The sequence below is a fragment of the Chaetomium strumarium genome, assembly GCF_033439665.1.
Source record: "Chaetomium strumarium strain CBS 333.67 chromosome Unknown B0T15scaffold_3, whole genome shotgun sequence".
Lineage (NCBI taxonomy): Eukaryota > Fungi > Ascomycota > Sordariomycetes > Sordariales > Chaetomiaceae > Chaetomium > Chaetomium strumarium.
In genome coordinates, this window is record NW_026944431.1 from 1,184,285 (window position 1) to 1,200,554 (window position 16,270).

Consider the following 16,270-nt stretch of genomic DNA (forward strand, 5'->3'; position numbering starts at 1 on the left):
TGGCCCCCTCCCCTCCATTTTCCCTTTCCTTGGTTCTTACCCACTTTCCGTTTTCTCCTTCCACAATCGTGCGCGTCATTCTCCTCCGACAAAACCACAATTGCTCGCGTGCAAACAATTGCTCTTTCAGCGTTGTTACGAGGCGCGGGAAGACAACTCTTGGGAATTGAGATCCTTCCTGAGATCAAACTTCCGAGTCTCCTGGTTGCCGTACGGGGCATATCTGTGCGATACCAGGCGGGACTCGATTTTTTCCCACATTCGGATGTGGGCTGTCCCCACTGAGGCACCTAACTAACGGCTGCTCGCGCACTTGGGACTGTTGCATCCCAGTCGCTGCCCGCCACCCCATCAGCCTGGTGGCTTCTGACCCCCAAAAAACATTCAAAAGGGACGCGCATCATCGAAAAAAGTGGTGGTCCCCACACCGACTTTCCACTCAAACTTCCCCATTCCTCTCCACTCGACTGCGTCTTTGGTCTTTGAGCCTCATCTTTTAGGGTGTTCTCCACCTGAGCACGACGCGTATCTTGACATCCTCACAGCGCGGCTGCAGGTCCGTGCCCAGAGGTAGACGCACCGCATCGCAACAGTCGCGTCGAGACACGGCAGAATAGGGTCATCTTTTGGAGTCGGTTCTGACTTGAGAGGTCAATTACGGCCCAACTGCATCAACAAGTGACAACAGTCGTTGCTTGCAGTACGCTCAACTCCTTCTCTCTTCATTGCTTCGGGTTCCCAGATCGGCTTTTACCGCATCTGAGCGACCTCGACATCGTCTACCCCTTCACCGGCTCAACAACATTAGCACACAAAGCCTTTCGCGCTCCGGCTCGAATGGTCTTTTTGTGCTCGGCACAATAAGCAGTCTAAGCTCGACCTATTATGGAAGGCCTGCCTGACACCTCGGCGAACGACGTAAACACGACGGTGTCTTCTTATCCTTCTTCTTTGGCTGCATCACCCCACCTTTCCCACCAGCAGCAGGTTCAGCAACAGCAACAGCCCCTCCGACAACATCAACAGCAGCAGCAGCAGCAGCATATTCAACCCCAGTCGTCGGCGGCACCTCCCCACACGCTGCCACCCCTTCAGCCAGGCAACACTGTCATGCAACAGCCCTCTTACGGGAGCTACCCGAGGACATCGGCCGCCCCGAGCTCATCCAGCGCTATGGCGAGTTATCCTCCTCCGCCGCCGCAGAATGCAAGCCGCGGCGGCACCTATCCGACGATGATGGGGAACAACGCCTATCCCCAGCAGCCGTACCCTGGCGCGTCGTCGAGCATGATGCCGCAGAGCACCACTGCGGTGTCTCACCCTCAGCCAATTGCGCCTGCTCCTGCAACTGCCGGCGGTAGAGCTCCGCCTATGCTCCGTCCTATGCCTGCCGGCGGAGTCATGTCTCAGCCGGGCATGAATTCTCCGTATGGCCAGAGCCCATTGATGCCGCAGCCTTCGGTTCTCCCGCCCGACAGCGAACCGCCCACCCATGTGGTGGGCTCGCAGGGACGTAGAGGAATTCTTCCCAGCGCCCCAGGTAGGCCTGCTCCGCCTGCAGCTGGATCCGCTCAGGCAAAGAACCAGATTCCCCAGAAGGATGCCGACGGGAAGTTTCCGTGCCCGCACTGTACTAAGACTTATCTGCATGCGAAGCACCTGAAGCGCCACCTGCTGCGACGTAAGTAGAACCCCTCTCTCGCTTGGACCCTCGCTAGATGAGCATAACTTGACGATCCATCACAGACACCGGCGATCGGCCGTACATGTGTGTCCTGTGCCATGACACCTTCTCACGTAGCGACATTCTCAAGCGCCACTTTATTAAGTGTTCCGTCCGCCGCGGCAACCCGACGGGGGCAAGCCACCTGTCCCATCCCCAAGCCCACGTCAAGAAGAATGCGGCTGCTCAGCAGAAGGCCATGGGCTCTGAGGGCGATGTTAATCACATGAACGGTATGGGAAACATGCCCGCCGACGGAATGGTTCATCCGTTCGGCCTCATTCCCGCTTCTGATGGCATGAGCAACGTGGCCAACGATCAAAGCCAGCTCTCGAGATCTAGCAGCATGAATAGGATCGCCGACGACGCGAACCGTGATAGGAGGAGCATGACGGCATCGGTCATGGGCGCGTCGACGCGTCCCAGCAGCTTCGAACAGACATACAACGGCAATGAGGTCACAAACAACATGACCGCGAATATCAACCCCCAGCTGGCAAACTACAGCATGCCTCAGAATCAAAACGGAATGCCTATGTTTGGAGGGTCAGGCTCGACCGATTGGTCGCAAATGTTCCAGGCTGGTGCGCACTCTTCCAACGTCGATACGATCACACCTAATACCGGACAGGGACAGATGCAGACCGTAACCAAAACCGAGCTTAACCCCAGTTCCGCCCGAGCGGTCGATATTCCTGGCGACACTCCATCCCACTCCTTGTCCTTCCCGTCGTGGGGCATGCCGTCGTCGTATCCGAATGCCTACCAGCAACTCTCCAACAAGATTACTGCCTTCCTCCGTTCTGCGCCCGCCGCCGCGAATATAGACCTCGTTAACCTTTTAGACTTCTACTTCCATGCCGATAATGTCCGCAACTTTCTTGAGAATTACACGCATTTCCACGCTCATCTCTCAGTTCTGCACCTGCCCACCTTCCGCGCGCTAGAAGCGCATGTTGGCCTGGTAGCGGCCATGTGCTGCGTTGGGGCGTGCTACTCGGATCGGATTCCCGCAGCCAACATCCGCGAGGTAATGGACCTCCTGAAAGCAGCGCTCGAAGGCTCATCCCGCATGTTCGCCTCTCTACTGCAAGTTGGTGCTCCGGAGGTTGGCTATGATTGGGATTCTTTTGGCAGCAAGAGGACAGATCTCGAAGAGTTGCAGGCAATTATGCTTACCCAGAATCTGCTTACGTGGCACGGTACCCCAATGCAACGCGAAAAGGCCAGAAGGACCTTCCCTTTGATCGCATCCTCCGCCCGCAAGGCTGGCCTGCTTCATCTCTCCGCGAATGCGTCGTTGCACAGTCCGGTTCACCAGCCTGCTTTCTCGCTGCAAAGTGCGTCAATCTCCCAGTTCAACTGGCATGTCTGGGTGGAGCAAGAAAAGCGCATCCGGACTATGTACATGATCTTGGTCTATGATGTGGCTCTTGGGCTGTACTTCAACACTGGGCCTGAGTTTGACCCTCTCGAAGTGCGTCTTCCGTTACCGGCAGATGATGCGGCCTGGGACGCACAAGATGCCAATGAATGTGCCGATGCACTCAGCCTCCGTGGACCAGAAGCGGCCAAAAATCGCAACCCGGACGGGACCCGGAGAAGCAATCAGCCAGAGATGCACTTGGTCGTCAAGGCCCTTCTCGACAACAACTATCGTATCCAACCCGGTTCCACCAACCTGTTCGGCAAGTTTATCATGATTCACGCGCTCCTATCAATGATTAGGCGGGCTCAGCTGGAAGGAGGCTCGGCGATTTTGCGTCGTGCCACTACTCCTCTTCCTGCTCATGCATGGTTTGTCGGAACTCAGTGTAGCTCCAGCGCTACCAACAGCGGCCGGTCTACTCCTGTTGACATTGGGGCAAACCTCATCGATACGCAGACGGCCCGGGCATTTTTGACTGCGCTAGACAAGTTCAAGTCTAATTGGGATCATGACATGGCTACGCAGTTCCCGCCTTCTATGGCTATCAACCCGCGTCGATACGGGTTCACGCGGGACGCGATCCATTTCTATTGGTTGGCGACGTATCTACTCAAGAATACACGGACAACGGATTTACAGATGGCACCAGATCAACGTTTTGCCTACGTTATCCATCTTCTAAAATCGGTGAGGCAGTGGGTTTTAACGGATGGGGCTTCTCGAGGCGAGGAGCTGGGATCGGTTGGAGATATCGATGCTTCGTACGGGGCAACGGATGTGACGCTCGACATGACACAACTCTTCCGGCCGCTTTCGAATTCAGGAAGGTCGCCAGTGTTTGCGGCCGCTCAGACAGGAACCATGCAGCACCAGCAATAAGGAGAAGACCAGTGGCGCACAGTTTCTCCTGCATATACGGCGTTCGCTTTTTCATTTACGCATATGGGGTTGTTCTCTCGTTTTTTCTTTTGCCTATTTTCGGTTTCGTATGTTGCTTGCCTGTCTCTTGTCTCTGCAGAAAACGTCCTGGCAGTTTTGCTAGTTGCATCAGAAGAATGGGACAGTGGCGGGGCGTTTGTTTGCATCAGAGAGGGTCGGGCGGCGGTGATAGATTTCTTTGGAGTTCTGCATTAGAGACCTTACCTCGAAAACAACAAAATAGACTGAGCAAGGAATCGGGCAGGTGGCTGACGAGTCTCTCGATGCCAGCGGGAAGAAGGTTGCGTTGCGGTGGCATCTACCCGGTCGCTCTTTTGTCTCATGGGGAACGACCGTGGCTGGTCGGCGGGTCTCGACGAATGTTGTCTCTCGAGTGTGGGGGTGGGTGGAGACGTAATGAACGTCGCTTGCAGGAATAGGAAAGCCAAAAACAGAACGATCGAACATGGGATTCTCCTTGGGAATCTGCAAAAGGAGGGTGGAGGAGGATGGCGGGTTGTACATCAATGTCAAACAGAACATTACATACGTTAGAGATGGCAAAGCGTTGCAGACCCAGACAGAGAAGAGGAGATTATGTGAGGAGCGCTCTCACGGGACGGTGAATCACATCGCCCATTGTAGTACAGTACTACCTACTCCAAGATTCTCTTCTCCACCTATACGCTCATTCTTTCGCTAGGGTTCCTGCCTAGATAACGACTCGAATACGGAGTATATGCCTCCTCCTCCCTCTAAGGGACGCAGGGCCTTCTTTTCGTGACTTCCACTGCTGCCCCACGACCTAGAGATCCCTCCCCAGATCCCGGCATCAAAACATTGCCTGGCTCTCTACGTCCTCCGCAGTTGAGATCAACACTGACCATTCCTGTCCTTAGCTGGTGACTTTGCTGCCCAGACTTAGAAGAAGGCGGTGCGAGCTACACTCCGGGCGGATCCGTCTCGGTTTCCCCCCGACGCCCCTTTCTTCTTTCCCCCGACCAGAAGAGTTCAAAAGATAGATGAGCAGCGAAGGGTTCTCTCACTCAAGCAACAGAAGATGGAAAGTTGCAACCCAGATCCAGTAGACCACAATGTGAACACGATCGAGGGTTTTATTCAGTCATTCCACCTTCCGCCCTTTCCTTCCGCCCCTCCTCCTTCAGGAACGAGACCACTGCAGGTGATCATGTAGCAGAAGCCGAGTTTTGACTCTTCGCTTCTCACTTCTCCCCATCCCCCACCTTGGGCACGACGACGACTCGCGGCTTCACGCGCTCTAGCGCAGCCTTGTCGGCCTCGCTCGGCGTCAGGCCCAGCTTGGCTTCGGCCTTGTCGGCGAACTGCAGGCCTAGGACGCCCCAGGCTAGCAGAAAGGCGCCGAATGCGGCTTTGGATTTGGGGGTGAGATTCTTGTAGGCTCTTTTTAAAACGGGAGCATGTTAGTCTATGTAAGTCATATGGGTGGTGAGGAGGTTTAGGTGAAATGAGCAGAGGTTATGAGATTGATTTATAGGGGTAGAGAGTGAGGTGAATGGCAGGAGAATGAGGGGGCTTGGGGGTAAGGGGCCGGCTGGCTTACTGTAAGAGAGACATTTTATGACTACACGATCAGCTATTTGGAGCTGAATCGAGATAGAATTATTTGGTAGGGACGGCCGCGGGGCATCATGAGATGGGACAGGCGATGTGAGATTGTCTTGTACATAATAACTTAACTTGATGGTCTTGTCGAGCATTTATTTCTTGGCACTGTGCACCCCTGCCGGCCGGCGCTCGGACCAACCAAATTTTCAATTCGCGGACCGAGAATTGCGAACCTCGAGCGCTGCCGCCATACCTATCGAACATCGAACTGCCTGATGATACATCCAGGGTACGGGCAAGTCCAACTACCGATGGGTTATTATTAAGGAGTGACGAGACACACCGTGCCCCGCAGCTGTCTACCTTCTGTCCTCCCGTTTCCTCCCAGTTCCTTCCGCCCCTCCTCCCTGAGAATGGCTTCCGCCGCGATCCGGCCCTCGCTGGGCGCCTTCGGGAGGATATCATCAGCAGCAGCCGCAACAACCGCACCACGCTCTCTTGTCAGTACCACGCAGACGGCCTCCCTCTCCACCACCACCTCCCTCCTCAAGCGCCACAAATACCCCGGCGCGCGGGACAACAAGGACTATAGCAAGCACCGCGGCGAGTCCGCCATACGACGCACCGGCACCCGCTGGAGGCTGTCCATGTCGGACGAGCCGCTGCCGAAGCCGGTCCCCCGCGAGCAGCTGCCCCCCATCGAGACGGACCCGGACCACGGCCTGTGGGAGTTCTTTGCCAACCGGAAGACCGTCGCCAACGCGCCCGAGGAGGACGCCAAGTACGGCCGCAGCTGGTCGGTCGAGGAGCTGCGGCATAAGAGCTGGGATGACCTGCACCGGCTGTGGTGGGTGTGCGTAAAGGAGCGGAATCGGATCGCGACGGCCAATTGGGAGCGGAACAAGAGCAAACTTGGCTTTGGCGAGGCGGAGGCGCTGGCGAGGGATCGTGAGGTGAGTTCAATGGTGGGCGGTGGGGCGGCGGTGGGTTAAACCAAGAGGAGGACTGACGGGCTTTGTCCGGTGTCTAGGTCCGCGCCACGATGCGCGCTATCAAGCATGCCCTGACGGAGCGGTTCTATACGTGGGAGGACGCCGTGAAGCTGGCCGAGAACGATCCCGAGGTGAACCTCACCGGAGACGGCCCGGCATTTACACCCCGCGACTACCTCGAGGAGGGAGAGGCGACAGCTGCGGAGGGAGAGCAGCAGCAGCAGGTTGCGGAGGCTGCGGAGGCCGCGGAGGAGACGGCAGTGAAGGCGCAACCGGCGCCCCCAGTGACGCCTGACCCGGCGATGATACCCGCATCCCAGCCGCAAGCAGAAGCCCCAAGGTTATGATGAACTTACTTGACTTGCCTTACACGGCCATACATGTACATGATTCAAAGGGGTTTCTCGAACATCGGTCCTAGCAGGGGACGGGCAGATGCTCGTGTATCCTTTAACACACTCTCCCGCCGTGCTAAACCTGCCGCTGGCGCGATGGCAGCGTCGGTACATCCCCTGTTTGTACAGATAGTGTATTTGAGCATGATCTCTTGGGAATACCCGAAGTGGAAATTGTGTCTCAAATAGGGCCGCCGTGCTCATGATGCGCAATAGCTACGAGCGGCAAGCCCAATATCAAAACATTAATGAGCCGAGACCACCCCCTAGACCGCCTGTCCAGAGCATCGAATCACAGCGGGTTGCCATAGCTTCAAAGAGGACCAGAGCGGGGCTCTCCACACCCCTCATCAACCTAACCCCCCACCACCTCATGAGCAACGGGGATCCAGACTGCTCTCCTACCCGGAACCTAATCACAAGCCCAACGGTTTTGAGAAAAGGATCTAATTTGAACCTGGTGTTCATCTAAATCGCACCTCGAGCTCCTGACCCTTTTCTCCGTCTTGCATCTCTCTCTTTTGACTTCTCTGCACGGGAGCTCTCTCGTCCACGGCCGACCTCCCTCTGAAGCTTCGCTTTCCGCCTTTCCGCCATTCCGCCTTTCCTGCCAACCTAACGCCACTCCTCCACCATGGCCGACGAGATTGCCCCCGAGTACGATGTCATTGTGCTGGGCACAGGGTTGACCGAGTGCATTCTGTCCGGGGTGCTCAGTGTCAAGGGGAAGAAGGTGCTGCACATTGACCGCAACGACCACTACGGCGGGTGCGTGCAGCAGATCCTCCCGGTTCCGGTCCTGGTTCTTTGACGGTTTGGACTGACACCGCCCCCCTCTCTCCAGCGAGGCAGCGTCACTCAACCTCGAGGCGGTATGCTACTCTCCGGGCTAAAACACCCATTGCACCCTCCCGTATGATCCGTGTGTGTTCTGCCTCTGACAGCGTTCGCTTCTTGGACAAACAGCTCTTCAAAAAGTATGGCAACTACAGCGCGGGCACCGAGCCCTGGAAGCAGTACGGTCGCCTAAACGACTGGAACGTCGACCTGGTGCCCAAGTTCCTCATGTCTTCGGGCGAGCTCACCAACATCCTCGTCTCGACCGACGTCACCCGCTACCTCGAGTTCAAGCAAGTTGCTGGCAGCTACGTCCAGCAGGGCGCCGGGCCCAAAGCCACCGTCGCCAAGGTGCCCTCAGATGCCGCCGAGGCCCTCAAGTCGCCCTTGATGGGCATCTTTGAGAAGCGCCGCATGAAGAGCTTCATCGAGTGGGTGGGCCAGTTCGATCCTAAGGACCCGGCCACGCACAAGGGTTGGTACTCGCCCTACCTCCGCGCCAGAGGGAACAGACTAGCTGATTAAGTTCCGTCCATCGCTTCAGGTCTCGACATGAGCACCTGCACCATGAGGGAAGTCTATGACAAATTCGGCCTCGAGCCCGGCACCAAGGACTTTGCCGGCCACGCCATGGCCCTCTACTCGTCCGACTCCTACCTTGACGTCAAGGGCGGTGCGCCCGAGGCCATCGAGCGCCTCCGCCTCTATGGCAACAGCGTGGCCCGCTACGGCAAGTCGCCCTACATCTACCCGCTCTACGGCCTGGGCGAGCTGCCGCAGGGCTTCGCCCGCCTCAGTGCCATCTACGGCGGCACCTACATGCTGAACACCAGCGTCGAGGACATCGTGTATGAGGGCGAGAAGGCGGTCGGCATCAAGGCCACTATGCGCGGCATTGAGCCCGAGATGAAGTTCGAGACGAAAGCCAAGACCATCATCGGCGACCCGAGCTACTTCTCGGCCAAGGTCCGCGTCGTCGGCCACGTCCTCCGCGCCATCTGCATCCTCAAGCACCCGCTCGCCAGCACCAACGACAGCGACTCGTGCCAGATCATCATCCCGCAGTCGCAGGTTGGCCGCAAGAACGGTACGTATTTCCATCTCACTGCCCGTTGCCCCCCTTCCCTCACTTGGTCTTGTCTCCTGACCGCCTACCTCTAGACATCTACATTGCCTGCGTCTCCTCGGCCCACAACGTCTGCCCCAAGGGGTACTGGATTGCCATCGTGTCCACCATCGCCGAGACCTCTGCGAACCACCACCTCGAGCTAGCGCCCGGTATTGAGCGCCTTGGCAAGATTGAGGAGCAGTTCATGGTGGGCCTCCGTCCCTCTCTCCTTTCCCAAAGGTCGTTTAATTGCAAGTGACTACTAACACTTGCTGATGCCAGGGCCCTCCCATCCCGCTGTACGAGCCCCTCGAGGACGGCCGCAAGGACAACATCTTCATCTCCAGGAGCTACGATGCCAGCAGCCACTTCGAGAGCACCACCGACGACGTCAAGGATATCTACAAGCGTATCACAGGTGAGGAGCTGGTGGTTGAGGGGCTTAGGGAGGGCATCCAGGTTGCTGCGGAGTAAGCGCGGCGAAGAGCGAGGGAAAAAGGAAAGAAGGGAAAAGACAAAGGAAGTGAAGGATAGGAAGGGTGGTGGTGGTGGTGGTGGTTGGTATATAGGAATAATACACATGTGAAATCAATTGAACTGCTTGAATTCCGGGGTTCTTCTACCTCGAGGTGTCAGTGAGTCTGACTGTGGGGTTTGGGAGGAGAGGGGTTGTTGCTGAACGCTGTTTCTGCTGTGTTTGCGCGGGATGTACATCTGTACTGTCTTCCACCTGTACTATATGTCCTTATTTGCTACCCACTCTGCCAACGGGATGCATGCATCAAGGGCGAGACAGCCCAGCAAATGGGATGCGGGATTGAGATCAGAAACCGACGGGTCCATTAATGCCAGAACGCCAGTAGCACACACCAGAGATATCGACATGGTGATATAAATAGACATGAGCCATCTTCTCCATTTTCCGTCCCTCCCTAAAAGGCAACTAATTGCCTTTGCTTTCCCGTGCTTTCCGTCTGCCACACCACGGCCCCTTGCAAACCAGTCTAGGCTGGCTTCAGCCCCGGTCGTCCTTCCATGCCCGCAGACGCGCGTGGACGTTGCCCGAAGGACCACATACCTCTGAGCAACTAGGTTGGGATGCCGGTGTTGCAACGGGATCCCACCACCGGCTGGCTGGCCAAGCAACCGCCAGAATGACGGGAGTGACGCAAGCGCTCAGCGGCGACTGGTCTTGCCAATAGTGCGCTTCCCAGAGAACTATTACAGGAAACAAGTCGTTAGCGACAAGTGCTATGGCATGATAGGGGCTTTGTCGATCGACTGAAGAACTTACCAGATGCTTTGGCATAGTCGCACCAATATGCCTGTCGGCCTCGCCCTGCCTCGCCATGCGGTTCATCTTGCGTTGGCTGAGCTTGGCCTGTCGTTCGGCCGCCGTCCGCGCCGTCGCGTCCTGCACACCGTCCTCGCGGCGGTTGGTGGCCGCCACCGAGCGGGCGCGGCTGGCCGACCGTAGGCGCTGCTTGTTGGTCGGCAGCTCGTCGACGTCCATGGCGTCCGGATCGGCCGTACCTGCGCGGCTGCGTGTGACAGACCGTCCGCGCGTCGGCTGCACGACCTGCGACCGCGCCCGCAGGCCGATAGCCTCGGTGTCGACGCCAAGCTGGTCGAGATGGTCTTCCAGCTGGGAGAAGGGCTTCTTCTGGTTCTTGCGTGGTATTATGGCGCGATTCTTGAGCGACTTGCGCATCTTGGCCTCGTTGCGGATCAGCTTGTGCTTCTCGCGAATGTACTCGGCCTTCTGCAGCACTTCCTCCTCGGATTCGTCGCCAATGTCGGAATCTGACTCGTAGAAGCCCTCTTTTTCCAGCCGCTCTTCCTCCTCCTCAAGAGCTGCGAGCTTAGCGTCGATATCCGGATCGACATAATCGTAGACGTTCTTGCCGTCGTAGATTTCGGGGATCTTGTCGTACTTCCACGACGGGTCTGCCAGGATGTAGTCTTTCCTGAGATCGACGTTGAACACACCAGCGCCACCGTTGGCCTCCTCGACATCTCTCGCCAAAATCCTCCTCTCGGGGTCGCTCTTGTCGTATTTCTTCTGGTTCTTGACGGCTTCCGGGATAAATGTCTCCCTTGTGACACCGTCCATCGGCTGGGCGACGTGAATCCGAGCCATGACCTCGGTAAGGCGGGAACCAAGGGCGCCATTGCTTGCGGTACCCGCCTTGAGCTTCTGTGATACCCGCTCGGCAAGTAGCCGCTCGCAGACGTGGTTCTTCACATCCTGCACACCATCCTGCGTGGCACAAGAAGCGCGCAGCAGTTCCACATCGCCCGACTTTGTCAGATCCTGCAGCTCAGCCTGCATCTCCGGCTCCAAATCCTCGAAGGCCTTGATATCCATCTTGTTCAACACGATGAAGACCATCTTGTTGGCGAAAAGCGGCTTGATGGACTTGAAGAGGTTGCACTGGGCTGGTAGGGAATAGCCACATTGCTCGCTGTGCGTTGTCAGAAACGGAATGTACAATGTGATATCGCAAGAGGCTATGACATACCTAATATCAATGAAGAAGAGGACTGCAGCTCTGAGGTGAGCCAAAGCCGTGACACTCTGCATTTCGATCGTATTCATCTCTTCTAGCGGGTGATCGAGACTGTTCAAGTTAGCTTCGACGTAAGGATAGCGCCGCGGTAAAGCAATTTTGGGTTCTGCTTGAGTCGTGGCGTCGGAACGCGGAGCGAGATTTAGACGTACATTCCCGGCGTGTCTATTACTTGATATCGGAGGTCTGCAGTCAAAGGGTTAGCTATACCGACCGAAGGCGGGTTTCTCCCTTTCGAAAGACGTACATTTGTAGTCGAGATGACCGACAAACTAGTTACCCGCCTGTTGTCAGCAAATCCGTCAACAAATGTAGCTCGAGGGACTTTAACGTACCAAACTCTTCGTTGTCTACTCCATTGTTAGTAACCGGCCGGAAACCACGTGCGGTGCATATGACTTACGAAAGCATAAGGCTCGACCGGCGTATCAGCTCGAGTAACTGAGCGGACGAAGGAGCTCTTTCCGACGTTCGGGAAGCCAGCGACAAGCAGAGTCCGCGTGGTCGGGTTGATGTCGGGTAACCTAGCCAAGTGCTGGCGAACCTGGTCGAGGTACTGAAGGGGGTCTTTTAAACGCTTGATGAGAGTGGCCATACGACCCAGGGCGGCCCTCTTGAGCTGCTTGCACTGGTACAAACTTTGCGCATACTGAACTGCGTATTAGCGCCTTGCTCCACGGGAATTTGAAAAGCTCGAAGCGTCGCGGTATACCTTCAGTAGGCGGACATAATCTCGGCAGATAGTCTCGATTAGGTGCTTCGCCGTCGAGACTTGCCCAAGGGCCACCTTAAAATGATCGGCATCTGGCCCAGGTCATTAGTGTCAACTTCGTAGCCCCTTACTGCTGGATATCTCCCAAAGCCCAGCAAGGCTTACCATATAGGATGTTCATCAAGTCGCGGTGGAAGGGATGCTGATCTGTGAGGACCGGAAAGCTCGAGACGATCGCGCCAAACTTTTCGCTGCATGTTTCCTGCGTAAACCTGAATCGCCGTCAGCTCGTGCTTCCGTTTGGGGAGAGCATCGCCGTCATGGTCGCCGGGAAGTACGGGTTTATGATCAGGTGGCTGCTGGACTCGACGGGAGGGAGTACTGACTTGACCTTGCGGGTGTAGAAAGCTCGGATTCTGCTAACTGTTTGTGTCGAGGTCAGCGACCGGCTCTAAGCCAAAGCAACTTCTTTCCCAGTGGAACAACATACTCTTGAATCCAGCACGGACTTGAATGGTGTCGCGTGTCAGCCAGTATCTCACCACATTGTTGCGGTCGCAAACATACTCTGAGTCGGCAACCGCCTCTGCGTCCGCCTGCAATGCTGTCAGCTTGCATTGCCATTGCGATGCCGACGGATTGTCTACTTACGATAGGACGATGTCAATGAATTCCTGCGCCCTGTAACAACTGTCAGTATTGTCGCAAGCATGACCCAATGCATGGCATATCTGATCCTTACGTCGGCACAGGCGCGATATCCTTCCAGGTCATGGCGGGCAGCTGGGCTGTGTGCTGCCGGAACTGGCGAGCGACGTTTTGGAGTTGACGGGTTATGTTATACAGGGAGCAACCGGCGGGGCGGTGTCGATTTGCCGTCCTCTCAAGTTCCCCGAAATAATTTTTCGCTAGCCGCACATTTCGAGCTTGTCGATAAGATAAGGAAAGCGGTGAGCCATAGTACTCCGTATCAGAAATCGGAGATTCCGCCCAAACTTCTGGGGCATGTGGGGCTGATCTAAACAACACCCCACCATAACAAGACCCCGCCATGAAATTCACGATGGAGGGGGAAATGGCGCCCCGAAGCCGGCCGTGGGAGGCGGTCAACAACAAAAATACCTGACTTGGATCTTTCCTTTTACCTCAAAGAACCAGTCACTGAAGATGGCCTCCCTCGCGCCTTACAAAGCCGATTTTCTCCGCGCCGCCGTCAAAGGCGGCGTTCTGAAATTCGGCAGCTTCGAGCTTAAGTCGAAGCGCATCTCGCCCTACTTCTTCAACGCGGGCGACTTCTACCGGGCCGACCTGCTCGAGTCGATCGCGACCGCCTACGCCAAGACCATCATTGCAGCCCACAGCTCGGGCGCCCTAGAATTCGACGTCGTCTTCGGCCCCGCCTACAAGGGCATCCCGCTCGCGACGGCAACAACCATCAAGCTGGGCCAGCTGGACGCGGCGACGTACGGCAGCATGTGTTACTCGTTCGACCGCAAGGAGGCCAAGGACCACGGCGAGGGCGGCAACATTGTCGGTGCTCCGCTCAAGGGGAAGCGGGTGCTCATTGTGGACGACGTGATTACGGCTGGCACGGCCAAGCGGGAGGCGATTGCCAAGATTGAAAAGGAGGGTGGTGTGGTGGCCGGCATTGTTGTTGCTCTTGATCGCATGGAGAAGCTGCCTTCGCCGGATGGGGATGATAGCAAGCCGATGCCGAGCGCCATCGGGGAGTTGAGGAAGGAGTATGGTCTGCCCATCTTCGCTATCCTCACGTTGGACGACATCATTGAGGGTGTGAAAGGGCTCGCCTCGGAGGAGGATATCAGGAAGACGGAAGAGTATCGAGCCAAGTACAAGGCGAGTGATTGAAACAAACAATAAACTGAAGTGACGTATTTATGAGCGACCGCTACGGGTGTTCAACGCTTCAGGGGCTACGGCGGCTTCTACCCTGGATCAGGGAATGCAGCGCAAAGTAGCGGAACGCTACCTTCCCTAGCAAGTACAGTACATCCTCTGTTCGGCAGAGGGCTTGACAGAACCGTAACAAAGAGCCGAAAGGAAGATGAGGCCAACAAATCTCTTTCCGACTCCATAATACCACTTCTCAGTCGTCCAAATCTGCTTCAACCCATCCAGTCTCGACCGAGCGGGTGAACCGAATGACTCACTTGCTTTGAGTGGTATCCGGTGATTCCTTCGATGGCCCGAGTCGATGGCTTGAGGAACGTGCCTCGCTGCTCTTGACCATCATCTCGGCTAACATCTCCGCCGTCTTCTCAAAGGCCCCCTCCGCCATCCTCTCAGCTTGGGAGAGCGGACCCCCTGTTGAACCCCTGTTATGTTTCAGGGAGGTCAATGTGGTGATGTCAAATCGTGCGAGTGAACCCTCCAAGCCCGCGCCGACAAGGGACGGAATCCTTTTAGCTAACTTGCGCCATCGTCCCTTTGGTCGTGATTTGCGCGCTTTCTAAGCTGCCGATTTGTTTGGCGGTGGAATATCGTAAACCTGAAGTACTTGATCAGACGCAATTCCACAACACAACAAGGCTATGAGGGGATGCTTACCATGTCGTTCCAACCACCGCCTCCGAATTGCGCTTTGCTCTCCCCGAGATTCTTGAAGCCGAGTCGTTCGTAGTACGAGACGAGATGCTGCAAGCTCAGTTAACGGGTCCATCTCTCTCATACTGTCCGGGATACTCACGTCTTGGCATATCAGGGCGACCCTGTTTACCACACCGTAACCCCTCATCTGATCCAGATATGCCTTCATGATCATCTGACCAAGACCACTGCGGTGCAGGCGTGGAAGCACAGCCAGCGAATGCAGGCCGACCGTGGTTCCACTCTCTTGGTGCCCAACCTCGGCCGCCCGAGACTTTTGGTTGCGCCAGTCCTTGGGGTAGTCCATGTCAGAATCGGTGACGATGTCCCCTCGGCACCGTGACGATACGATATGAGCGAGCAGCATGCTCACAGCACCATCAGCCCGGCCGGTTTCGACGGGCTTCGCGTGGGGAAGGGTTTCAATGCCTAGGTCGTTGGCTTGCTCCGGAATCACAGTGAGGAAGATCCCCAGACTGAGTTCGGGGCAAACGGTGAGGCGATACTCAAGCTGGATAATGGGGAAGGGTTACGTTAGTGCTTATGGCCTGATAGATACATGATGCTGGCTGTGAGGATGAATGTACCTTCTCGGGTGAGGCGCGGTGCGCCGGATTGGAGAAACACGCGTTCTCCAACGCAATACAAGAGTCGACATCGGAGACGGTTAAGGGCCTGATGAATGGAACGAACTCGGTAATGAAAGGAAGCGCCTCCCGAAGTCGGGTTTCAGGGCTATCCTTGGCAGCCCGTCTCTTTTGGCTCAACATCTTCTGAAGCTCAGCAAAGTCGCCGTCGACGTCCGACGACTCATCCACTGCTTGGTCGTGTTCCCGAGAAGGACTAGTGCGAGGACTCAAATCTTTTGATCCTTCTTCTTGGGAGCTTGCCATATCCGCATCAGATTCTGAAGCTGATTAGGACTGACTGTACCGGCGCCGTCAAGGAAGTTCTGTGCCACGCTCCCTCTTCAATTGAATGTGTTGCCAGAGCAGGGCACCGAATGGGTTCAAGGAGGAAAAAAAATAAGTGGCTGTTCACTGAAATTTGAATGGTGTATGGCACCAGGTGTGGCCGGGCAGTTCGGTTGAGGTCCGCAGCGTCTGGTTCCAGGATGGTGCGCGGAGACTGACAGGAGCGAGGTGATAGGCCGCCTTGCTCCCAGTATTCTCTATCACGAAACCGTGGTTGATAGAGCAAAGATAATTCGCTGTTCGATAGCCTCGTCGTGGAGTACGCCTTGTAGAGTCTGTGATTGCTGGCTTAAGGCGTTTGTTGCTGGTTCCTTAGGTCCGCTGAGTTTGTTCAATATGGTCGATACGTTGGTAAGGGGCAGCTTGAGAAATTCGGCATGCGTGAGACCACAGAACTGAAGATATCAAATCCAATAAT

The 16,270-nt window shown here is 56.1% G+C and overlaps 7 protein-coding genes across 7 annotated transcripts; 4 read left to right on the top strand and 3 right to left on the bottom strand.

The window, feature by feature from the left end:
• Nucleotides 1-730: 730 nt before the first annotated feature.
• Nucleotides 731-4,031, top strand: B0T15DRAFT_552602 (uncharacterized protein; the record flags this gene model as incomplete). The annotated part of the gene is made up of 2 exons (XM_062870298.1): nt 731-1,681; nt 1,747-4,031. Exons 1-2 carry the CDS (start codon nt 886-888, stop codon nt 4,029-4,031), a joined length of 3,081 nt encoding a protein of 1,026 aa, XP_062722419.1. The 5' UTR covers nt 731-885.
• Nucleotides 4,032-5,293: 1,262 nt separating this feature from the next.
• Nucleotides 5,294-5,666, bottom strand: B0T15DRAFT_492173 (uncharacterized protein; the record flags this gene model as incomplete). The annotated part of the gene is made up of 2 exons (XM_062866845.1): nt 5,294-5,492; nt 5,653-5,666. 2 exons carry the CDS (start codon nt 5,664-5,666, stop codon nt 5,294-5,296), a joined length of 213 nt encoding a protein of 70 aa, XP_062722420.1.
• A 186-nt stretch (nt 5,667-5,852) lies between these two features.
• Nucleotides 5,853-7,311, top strand: B0T15DRAFT_527839 (mitochondrial 39-S ribosomal protein L47 (MRP-L47)-domain-containing protein). Its single transcript, XM_062868996.1, has 2 exons — nt 5,853-6,610; nt 6,688-7,311. The coding sequence occupies exons 1-2, from the start codon at nt 6,071-6,073 to the stop codon at nt 6,994-6,996; spliced, it is 849 nt and encodes a 282-aa protein (XP_062722421.1). The 5' UTR covers nt 5,853-6,070; the 3' UTR covers nt 6,997-7,311.
• Nucleotides 7,312-7,339: 28 nt separating this feature from the next.
• On the top strand, nt 7,340-9,602 carry B0T15DRAFT_527844 (GDP dissociation inhibitor). Its single transcript, XM_062868997.1, has 6 exons — nt 7,340-7,812; nt 7,889-7,916; nt 8,011-8,356; nt 8,426-8,968; nt 9,043-9,197; nt 9,272-9,602. The coding sequence occupies exons 1-6, from the start codon at nt 7,679-7,681 to the stop codon at nt 9,461-9,463; spliced, it is 1,398 nt and encodes a 465-aa protein (XP_062722422.1). The 5' UTR covers nt 7,340-7,678; the 3' UTR covers nt 9,464-9,602.
• A 563-nt stretch (nt 9,603-10,165) lies between these two features.
• On the bottom strand, nt 10,166-13,045 carry B0T15DRAFT_393078 (P-loop containing nucleoside triphosphate hydrolase protein; the record flags this gene model as incomplete). The annotated part of the gene is made up of 14 exons (XM_062864673.1): nt 10,166-10,207; nt 10,284-11,454; nt 11,512-11,610; nt 11,712-11,745; nt 11,807-11,831; nt 11,895-11,909; nt 11,963-12,208; nt 12,272-12,363; nt 12,437-12,543; nt 12,658-12,694; nt 12,762-12,779; nt 12,839-12,867; nt 12,923-12,952; nt 13,014-13,045. The coding sequence occupies 14 exons, from the start codon at nt 13,043-13,045 to the stop codon at nt 10,166-10,168; spliced, it is 1,977 nt and encodes a 658-aa protein (XP_062722423.1).
• A 393-nt stretch (nt 13,046-13,438) lies between these two features.
• B0T15DRAFT_394051 (phosphoribosyltransferase-like protein) lies at nt 13,439-14,140 on the top strand (the record flags this gene model as incomplete). The annotated part of the gene is made up of 1 exon (XM_062864714.1): nt 13,439-14,140. The coding sequence occupies one exon, from the start codon at nt 13,439-13,441 to the stop codon at nt 14,138-14,140; it is 702 nt and encodes a 233-aa protein (XP_062722424.1).
• A 601-nt stretch (nt 14,141-14,741) lies between these two features.
• On the bottom strand, nt 14,742-15,771 carry B0T15DRAFT_492178 (uncharacterized protein; the record flags this gene model as incomplete). Its single annotated transcript, XM_062866846.1, has 4 exons — nt 14,742-14,780; nt 14,840-14,926; nt 14,979-15,389; nt 15,466-15,771. The coding sequence occupies 4 exons, from the start codon at nt 15,769-15,771 to the stop codon at nt 14,742-14,744; spliced, it is 843 nt and encodes a 280-aa protein (XP_062722425.1).
• Nucleotides 15,772-16,270: the final 499 nt, after the last annotated feature.

Bases quoted from the DNA above. Each gene is read 5' to 3' on its own strand.
- B0T15DRAFT_527839 (XM_062868996.1), top strand. From the start codon at position 6,071: ATGGCTTCCGCCGCGATCCGGCCCTCGCTGGGCGCCTTCGGGAGGATA. The intron at 6,611-6,687 runs GTGAGTTCAATG...TCCGGTGTCTAG, and splicing joins CGCTGGCGAGGGATCGTGAG to GTCCGCGCCACGATGCGCGC.
- B0T15DRAFT_527844 (XM_062868997.1), top strand. From the start codon at position 7,679: ATGGCCGACGAGATTGCCCCCGAGTACGATGTCATTGTGCTGGGCACA. The intron at 7,813-7,888 runs GTGCGTGCAGCA...CCCTCTCTCCAG, and splicing joins CGCAACGACCACTACGGCGG to CGAGGCAGCGTCACTCAACC. The intron at 7,917-8,010 runs GTATGCTACTCT...TTGGACAAACAG, and splicing joins CGTCACTCAACCTCGAGGCG to CTCTTCAAAAAGTATGGCAA.